Consider the following 9595-nt stretch of genomic DNA (forward strand, 5'->3'; position numbering starts at 1 on the left):
GGTGGTTACCCATATATACTGATGAGAGGGTGATGAGCCCCAGGTGCGCAAGTGGAATAGCCATACAGTTTTTGACCGTGTCTTGTCGTGTTCGAGATGTGCCGTATAGGTCGGCGGTCAGTGTTATTAGTAAAAAGAGTTTTTGTATATATATTTTGGTTGATAAGTCAATAAAAGGATTGGCATATCGAAAATGATAAGAGCTCTCTGGACATTGAATTCTTTAAGCACGCGTCTAACTCAAGCCAGTCCACTTGCCCCTCGCAGTAGGCTTATGTAAAGGAGTCTACATTAGTCAAAAACTAAGGCTCTTCGTTTGAAATGGACAATTGCCTTTGTTACTTATTGGAAGAAGAGGATAATCGCGCTCGGCGCTCAAGATTCATTCAAACCGCTGATCAGCGAGACAGCGCGCTCTGCGCTCAAGATTCAACAGCTGAGCAGCGAGACGTGTGATCAGCTGTTTTGGTTCACCGTTTCGCTTGGAATTGCGCGGAACATGGACAATCTGGACCAAGCTGCCCAGCACCAGCACCGTCGGGGAGCGGACGGACCGGGAGGAGCAGCCCACCACCGTCAAGGAGCGGACGGCATCACCTGCCCCAGCACCATTTGGGCGAGGGAACGGACCAGGGAGCTGTCCTGCGCGCAAGCAGTTTATTGAATAGCGCTCGGACAAAGAGCGCTGTTTGATGTTGAATAGCGCTCGGACAAGGAGCGCTGTTTGAAGACTTTTCGAAGTTCAAAGAATAAAGTCAAACGGCCCCGACAGCGCTGCGCAACGAACAGGTATGTAGCGCGCTACCGGTATATCTTATATGGCCATATAAAAAACAAATGTGTGCACACACAGGGTCAATTGAGAAAAATATAAAAAGGGAAAATTCCAATGCATTGGTGGTATATGGTTGTGCAACCCGTTCGTGTGTGTGTCTGTCAAGGTTTGGTTAGAACGTCATGTGATGATTAACTGTGGGTTTTGTTTATTGTGATTTAACCAAAGGTACCGTTTCATATTGAATCTGTTGGTCTTATATTGCTGAAATGAATTCTGATAAAGGTGTTCAGAATCCAACAGAGACCAGCGTTATGGTTGAACAGCCCGCCACGGCTGAAACTCATTGTAAAGAACCTTCATTGGTTGAAAAGTCACAGCCCACACCCACAGTGGCTAAAACACAGTCCGAGGTGGACACAGGTCAAATCACACACAATGTTGATACCGATCAGCAGGTCACAAAACGCAAGAGTAAATTAACACCAAAAGCCCTATCGGATCAAATTGACACATTACATAAATTACATAAATCTAAATTTAACAAGGCTTCTAACTTGCAAAAAACGATTTTGGGGTTAATGCAAAGTGGATGCAAACAGGAGGTGCAATGCGCATTTATGCAATATCTCCACATATGCAAGGAAGCAGAAGCAAACCAGGAGGCTCTGTTGCCAATAGTACCTCCTGAGGAAAGGGGAAAACATGACATTTGGTTCAAAGCCAAAATGATCAATGTCAATGACTTTATTGATCACATGAATGCATGGACAAAAATGACACAACCTGTGGAAAGTGTTATTGAGGATGAGGAGGACGTGCAAAATCTAATTAATCCAAATGACAGCATTTCTAATGTGGGAAGTAAAAAATCTGCTCACAAAGGTCACACAAGGTCTGGTACCAGCAAGTCCAGCAGGTCCAGCAGATCTTCTACCTCAGCAGCTCGCTTACAGGCCGAGGCAGATAGAGCTTCACTTGTGATTCACGCTGCAGCGTTAAAGGATAAACACGCTCTGGAGGAGCAGGAACAAATGCTAAAAAAGGATAAACACGCTCTGGAAGAGCAGGAACAGATCCTGAAAAAGAAAAAGGAAACGATGGAGCTTGATGCACAATTGGCAGCTACCAACGCAAGAATAGCAGTATTACAATCCCCCAGTCACCAAGCTCTTTCACTCACACAGTCCGATGGAATGGACTCCTACTACAGGAAAGGAACAAGGTTAAAGGAACCCTCAGTCACTCTCAATCCTCGGGCAAAAGAATATACATCACTACCACAGCAACCATCTATGCAACCACCAGAACTGCAGCAACCATCTGCACAGCAATCATATGTGCAACAACCATCACTATGGAAACCACAAGCTATGCAACAGCAACAAGCACCCATTCAACAACCACCACCCTGGCAAATACCACAAGCTATGCAACAGCAACAAGCACTCATTCAACAACCACCACCCTGGCAAATGCAACAACCTATGCACTTGATGCAGCCAACACCCATTCAACAGCCCCCATTTTGGCAAAGACAACAATCTATGTTGTTACAGCCAACTCCCATTCAAACACAACCGCCATCTTTACAAAGACAACATGTGTCTTGGGATGGAGCACAGGACAATACAATCCACATGGAAGCTCCTGTGCAGCTAACGACCCCAACTGTAATTTCACCCCAAAGCAATGAAACCTCAGTTGTATGTAACCTATTAAAAAGGCAAAATGAGATAACAGCAATGCTAGTGGAGCAGCAAACCACTCACTTACTGCCACCAAGAGAGATTCCATATTTTGATGGGGATCCTCTGCAGTACAGAACCTTTGTCAGAGCCTTTGTTCATTGTGTGGAGAAAAACACGAGAAACAGAGGTGATTGTTTGTACTTCTTGGAGAATTACACCAGGGGTCAGCCTAAAGAGCTTGTACGTAGCTGTCAACACATGGCTCCAGACAGAGGCTATGATATGGCAAAGTACCTACTTGAACAACACTTTGGAGATGAATATAAAATCACAGCAGCTTACATGGAGAAGATGCTCAACTGGCCGCTAGTGAAGGCTGAAGACATAAAATCTCTTCAAGCCTATGCTCTTTTCCTTCGGGAGTGCTGTAATGCTATGGAGAATGTCCAGTACATGAGGGAACTCGATATGCCAGCGAACATGAAAGTATTGATTTCAAAGCTTCCATACAAGCTCCGAGAGAATTGGAGAGTCTCTGTATGTTCTATAATGAAAAAACACCATCGCAGACCACAATTCATGGATATTGTCACATTCATTGAGCGCCAGGTAAAGATTGTCTCAGACCCAGTCTTCGGAGACATTCAAAATACACCACCAAATACAGGAAGTAGACCTATGAACATGAACAGAATGAAATCACAAATTAAACCCAAATTCATAGGAGACAGTTTTGCAACCACAGTTACTATCGAAACCCCTGCAAAGCAAAGAAATGCATGTGCTCACAACACCAACACTTGTGTATGTTGCTCTAAAAACCACACTCTGGATCAATGTCCTCAGATGGAGGAGAAGACACACAGGAACAAGATTACTTTTATAAGACAAAAAGGAATCTGTTTTGGCTGCCTTCGCATTGGACATCTTAGCAGGAATTGCGAGAAGCGCTTGACTTGCAAGGTGTGCAGCCAAAACCATCCCAGTGTTCTTCATATAAATCAGAAGGAGAGAGCAAGCAACACAAACCAGCCAAATAAACCTTCGGTGAGTAACGCACAGATCTCTTTGCAGACATGTGGACAAACAGGGGCCGGAAGCAGCAATGGGGCTCTGTCAATCTTGCCTGTACAGGTGAAGTCCGGCGAGGGAGACAACATCATTACAACATATGCATTTTTAGATCCAGGCAGCACTGACACATTTTGTTCAGAAACCCTAATGAGAAGGCTGAACCTTACAGGAAGGAAAACACAAATCAGCTTACATACCATGGGCCCAAAGGCATCTGTGTCCAGCTACATACTGACAGACTTGGAGATCTCCAGCCTCACTGGGAAACAGTTCTATGACCTGCCCAAGGTCTACACCCAGAAGAGGATGCCCGTAACCACGAGTAACATCATTAGCCAAGAGGAGTTGGCTAAGTGGCCATACTTAGATGGGGTTGCCCTTCCTCGGATTCAAGCTGATGTGGAGTTATTGATAGGTACCAATGCCTCCAAATTGCTTGAACCTTGGGAAGTTGTGAATAGTCATGGCAATGGGCCATATGCCATTAAGACCCTATTGGGGTGGGTCGTTAATGGTCCCCTATCAGGCTACAGTGAGCAGCGGAGTGAGAATGTCAACCCCGCTGCTACTGTTAATAGGATCTCTATAACAAATCTGGAGGAGTTGCTGAACAATCAGTACAACCATGATTTTAATGAAAGGTCATCAGAAGACAAAGAGGAAATGTCGAGGGATGATATGAACAACCCAACCGACACGAGAAGACGTCTCTACCCTCTCATCCACAAGACAGCAGGCGAGCAAGAACAAAGGACTTTTTGGAGGGAAAACCAACTTTGCTAAGAATTTAACCTCATCGTCGCCATGGCAGAGGAAATATCCAGGCCTACAGATCATGCTGTTCAACAACTACCACGGGACTTCAACTCACTCACTCTTAAACAAGCTCAGGCAAAGGCCAAAGCACGTCTTGATAAATTGGAGGAGATAACAATAAACATAGCTGTGACGGGAGAAACAGGGTCTGGAAAATCCACCTTCGTCAACGCCTTGAGAGGTTTAAGCGAGGATGATGAAGGAGCAGCAGCAACAGGAGTGACTGAGACAACCAGGAAGCCTACAAGATATCCTCACCCTAAAATGCCCAATGTCTACATCTGGGATCTGCCAGGCATTGGAAGCTCAAATTTCAGCGCAAATGCCTATCTGAAGAAAGTGATTGATTGATTGATTGAAAACTTTATTAACAGATTGCAGAATGGGTACAATACAGTACAGCTCAATACACACAATTGTTAAGGGGATGCAGACCAGAGAAAGACTTTCGTCTTGTTTACACCAGGGTCCCCCATTTTCAATTCATCAGGACATATATGACATACATGACATACAGATAGTCAGTACTGCTACATCTATACATTTATGACATACCAGATTTGCAAATACAGTACTGTTTGTGATACAGAAGGAGTCAAGAAAAGGGAGTATATACATTTGACGTAGAAACTGTACATTGGAGGAGGTTGGGTGGGGGGGGTTGGGTACACTGGGATATTGACAACCATACTGGGTAATTTACATTGGAGGTGGGTGGGGGGGGGGGGGGCACATTGTATAAACAAGCAAAACTGTACATTGAGGGGGGGGGGGGGGGGACTCTGTACAAACAAACAAAATTGTACATTGGACTATTGACAAGACCATACTAGGTAAATGACTGTACATTGGAGGGGGTTGGGTTAGGATATTTACAGGGGCCAGTGTTGCATTGCAGTCTCCCGTAGGTGTCTCTTGAGAGAGGTTTTGAAAGTGGGTAGTGATCCACATTCCTTTACAGCTTTGGGTAGGGCGTTCCACATTGATGTGGCATAATTGCGAAACGTGTTTAGTCCCTTATTTGAGCCGAATCTGGGTTTAACATGATTTGTGGAGCTCCCTCTGGTGTTGTGATCGTGGTATTCACTGACCTTTGGGAAGTATTTTGCCATGTACATGGGTACCTTGGTCGTGTAGTGTATCTTGTAGACCAGGCCCATTGCAAGTTGCTGTACTCTGTCATCTACTCTAAGCCATCCTAGGTTGTCAAAGTGGGCAGGGGTGAGGTGGGTTCTAGGAGTAAGGTCAAGCAGTAGTCTGACCAGTTTGTTTTGAGATGTTTGTAATTTTGTTTTTAGCGCCTTTGAGGTGCTTTGGTACCATGAGGTGCAAGCATAGTCGTAGTACCCCTGAATGAGTGCTCCTGCCAGAGTCTTCAGGGTATTCTTGTTTACCAGAGAGGAGATCCGGTACAAGAATCGAGTTCGTTGGTTGACTTTTTTTTATTACATTGGATGCCATTTTGTCACAGGAGAGATTAGCCTCTAGGATGGAACCCAGGTAGGTAATTTCATCTTTCCTTGTGACAATATTGTCACCCACTGTAACTGAGAAGCCGTCGGTCTTGCTGAGTTTGTTATTTGAACCGAAGAGAATGGACTCTGTTTTGCCCATGTGTAATGATAGTTTGTTATCAGCGAGCCATATGCAGATTCTGCCTAGTTCAGAGCTGAGGGTTTTTTCAACCTGTAACTTGTTCTTGTCAGAGACCAGCAGGGCTGAGTCGTCCGCAAACAGGAACAAGTTGCAGTCACAAGCTGACGACATGTCATTTGCATAAATTAGGAACAGTAGCGGTCCTAGTATGCTTCCTTGTGGAACACCACAGCTCACTGTGAGAGGGGGGGATAGGGTACCGTTTACCTCCACCATCTGTTCCCTGCCCTCAAGGTAGGATTGCATCCAGCTCACTGATTGACAAGCTAAACCAATTGCTTTTAGCTTGTCAATCAGAATGGAGTGATTGACCGTGTCAAAGGCCTTGACACGGCCGTGAGGTTTGAAACCTTCGACTTCTTCATCCTCATTTCCGCAGGGAGTTTCAAAGAAAACAACGTCTTACTGGCCAAAGAGATCAAGAGAATGAAGAAACTGTTCTACTTTGTTCGTACAAAGACAGATGCTGATGTGGCTGCAGCACGAAGGAGAAGGAACTTCAACGAGGAAGACGTGCTCACCAAGATCAGGGAAGACTGTAAACAGAATCTTACAAAACTTGGAGATCCAAAGATTTTCCTGATATCCTCCTGGGACCTGAGCGAGTACGATTTCCCGAAGCTGATTGAGGCTCTGAAGGAGGATCTTCCTTCAGACATGGTCTCTACACTGATCCAGTCTGTGACAATCTGCTCTCTGGAGATGATTGAGAAGAAAAAGAAGACTCTAATAAGCGTCGCCATGGCAGAGGAAATATCCAGGCCTACAGATCCTGATGTTCAACAACTAATACAGGACTTCAACACACTCACTCCTAAACAAGCTCAGGCAAAGGTCAAAGCACGTCTTGAGAATTTGGAGAAAATAACAATAAACATAGCTGTGACGGGAGAATCAGGGTCTGGAAAATCCACCTTCGTCAACGCCTGGAGAGGTTTAAGTGATGATGATGAAGGAGCAGCAGAAACAGGAGTGACTGAGACAACCAGGGAGCCTACAAGATACACTCATCCTACCATGCCCAATGTCTACATCTGGGATCTGCCAGGCATTGGAAGCTCAAAGTTCAGCGCAAAAGACTATCTGAAGAAAGTGAGGTTTGAAACCTTCGACTTCTTCATCGTCCTTTCCGCAGGGAGGTTCAGAGAAAACGACGCCTTACTGGCCAAAGAGATCAAGAGAATGAAGAAACTGTTCTACTTTGTTCGTACAAAGACCGATAATGATGTGGCTGCAGCACGAAGGAGAAGGAACTTCAACGAGGAAGACGTGCTCACCAAGATCAGGGAAGACTGTAAACAGAATCTTACAAAACTTGGAGATCCAAAGATTTTCCTGATATCCTCCTGGGAACTGGGAAAGTATGATTTCCAGAAGCTGATTGAGGCTCTGGAGGGGGATCTTGATCCAGACATGGGCTCTACACTGATCCAGTCTCTGCCAGTCTGCTCTCTGGAGATGATTGAGATGAAAAAGAAGACTCTAATGAGACGAATTTGGCTGTTGTGCTTTTCCGCTGCTGGTGTTGCCATGGTGCCTGTTCCTGGTCCGTCAGCGGCAGCAGATATTGCCATTATAGCTTCCTTCTACACAACATGCTACCACAGCTTTGGCTTGAGCGAGAGATCCCTGCGGCTGTTATCCACAAAATCTGGAGTCCCAGTGTCAGAGCTGAAAGCCAAAATGAAGTCCATCTTCTCAGACGGTATTACCAAGGAGTTGGTGATGAAATTTGCTGCTTCTGCGGGGGTTGTAACCGTCATGGCCATAGAGTTAGCGTTGAGCTCGATACCTGTCGTCGGCACTTTGGCTGCAGTAGGTCTTTCCTTTGCTGAGACCTACATGCTGTTGAAGAGAGGATTGGATGAGATGGCGGATGCAGCTAAGAGAGTTCTTCAAGCAGCAGATCTAGCATAACATCAGACCAGAATCATTTGGTTGAGTCATATTGGGGTCCTGATTGATCTAATTTCTTAATGGGCCATTTGAAATATTTCATTACTATTGAAGACTGTTGTTAGAGCTATACTAATTGGCCTAAATCGTACATTTATTTCAGTGGATCTCAGGAAGAGTGGGGATCCTTAAAGACCAATAGATTGACCAGATGCATGCTTCACGTTGATGGTAGGGACAATACACTGTATATTTTGGTATAGTTATACAATGTCTTTGAGTCTACCATGTAAGGACGGAGGAGTATATCATCTTATTTTACACTGATCTTTGTAATCAATTATGACGAGTAAACCTCTTTTAAAATGTCTGTGATCAGCATAATCAGTAAATTGCACTTGTAATCAATAGTGATGATCAGTGATGCTTATGGTGTTACTTTTGTATTCTCTACATCACCATCAGAAATGTTTTGAAGCTTCTTTCTTAGGAATAGTAGCCACTAAGGTACTTGTATAAGTATATGTATAGCTTTGGTGGTTTGTGGAACACTCCTTTGGGCCAGAAGTCTAAACAATGCGTTCCTACTGTGTCAGGGTGGCTGACTGGTGTCTGGTCCTCTAGGACCATGGTTTTGGAAGGAGTATTGATAAACCTGGGTTCATCCAAGAGGGAAAAGGGGGTCTCTAGGGGCTTCTCCACCTAGCTAACAGAACATGGGTATGATCATAGTTGAGTGTAATTTAGTAGTATACTTGGGGGCCGTTCTAGCTGTCAACAAAGTCTGTGACACTCTTCTGATTCCGGTGATGAGTGCCTTTGAGCGGAGTCCCTCGCTAAAATACATTCACCTTTTACTACAGTTATTGGACAGTGTTTTATTTTCTAGTGTATTAATTTTCTTCTCCTCTGATAGGATGATTTTTTATCCTGTGTCAAGTTACTTTTACCATTAAAAAGTCTGTATCATTGTGAGACAAGCCAATATGTTCCATACAGCTGGTTAGTAATAAAGTGCTGGCCAGATCTGGTAAAATAAAAATAAAAACTCACTTTCTGAACGTGTCTTGTCGTGTTCGTGTAGATGTACCGTATAGGTAGGCGGTCAGTGTTATTAGTAAAAAGAGTTTTTGTATATATATTTTTGGTTGATAAGTCAATAAAAGGATTGGCATATCCAAAATGATAAGAGCTCTCTGGACATTGAATTCTTCAAGCACGCGTCTAACTAAAGCCAGTCCACTTGCCCGAGTTCATTGTGTGGAGAAAAACACGACAAACAGAGGTGATTGTTTGTACTTCTTGGAGAAGTACACCAGGGGTCAGCCTAAAGAGCTTGTACGTAGCTGTCAACACATGGCTCCAGACCAGTGCATGTGAGCGGATCGGAGCGTGAGCGGCGCGGGGCGCGGAGCGGCCGGTTTTGACGTGAGCGAGGAGTGGGTTTTAAAATGAGTCGGCGCGACGTCCGGAGCGAGAGTTCTCCTCCGCTCCAATCCACTCCAGGCCGCTCACAGTGGTTTAACACTGATGTAATATATACATGCAGTACAATGCCAAAGCAACAGATGGCGATGTACAAACATGAAGGCCATTTTCAACCAATGAGAAGGGTGAACCTGTGATAGGCTGTTCGTTCAGGCTTTGTCACTGTAGAGACGCCCACACTCACTCCAGTTAGAAAAAG

At 44.7% G+C, this 9595-nt stretch overlaps 2 protein-coding genes across 2 annotated transcripts; both read left to right on the forward strand.

Moving 5' to 3' along the window:
• Nucleotides 1-2610: 2610 nt before the first annotated feature.
• LOC311242399 (T-cell-specific guanine nucleotide triphosphate-binding protein 2-like) lies at nucleotides 2611-6641 on the forward strand (the record flags this gene model as incomplete). The annotated part of the gene is made up of 3 exons (XM_084331354.1): nucleotides 2611-4695; nucleotides 6319-6550; nucleotides 6634-6641. Exons 1-3 carry the CDS (start codon nucleotides 4345-4347, stop codon nucleotides 6639-6641), a joined length of 591 nt encoding a protein of 196 aa, XP_084187480.1. The 5' UTR covers nucleotides 2611-4344.
• Nucleotides 6639-8537, forward strand: LOC311243249 (interferon-inducible GTPase 5-like). The gene has a single exon (XM_084332397.1). It carries the CDS (start codon nucleotides 6670-6672, stop codon nucleotides 7927-7929), a length of 1260 nt encoding a protein of 419 aa, XP_084188523.1. The 5' UTR covers nucleotides 6639-6669; the 3' UTR covers nucleotides 7930-8537.
• The last annotated feature ends 1058 nt before the right edge of the window (nucleotides 8538-9595 follow it).

Source organism: Notolepis coatsorum, assembly GCF_963971535.1.
Source record: "Notolepis coatsorum genome assembly, chromosome: 16".
Taxonomy (NCBI): Eukaryota; Metazoa; Chordata; class Actinopteri; order Aulopiformes; family Paralepididae; genus Notolepis; species Notolepis coatsorum.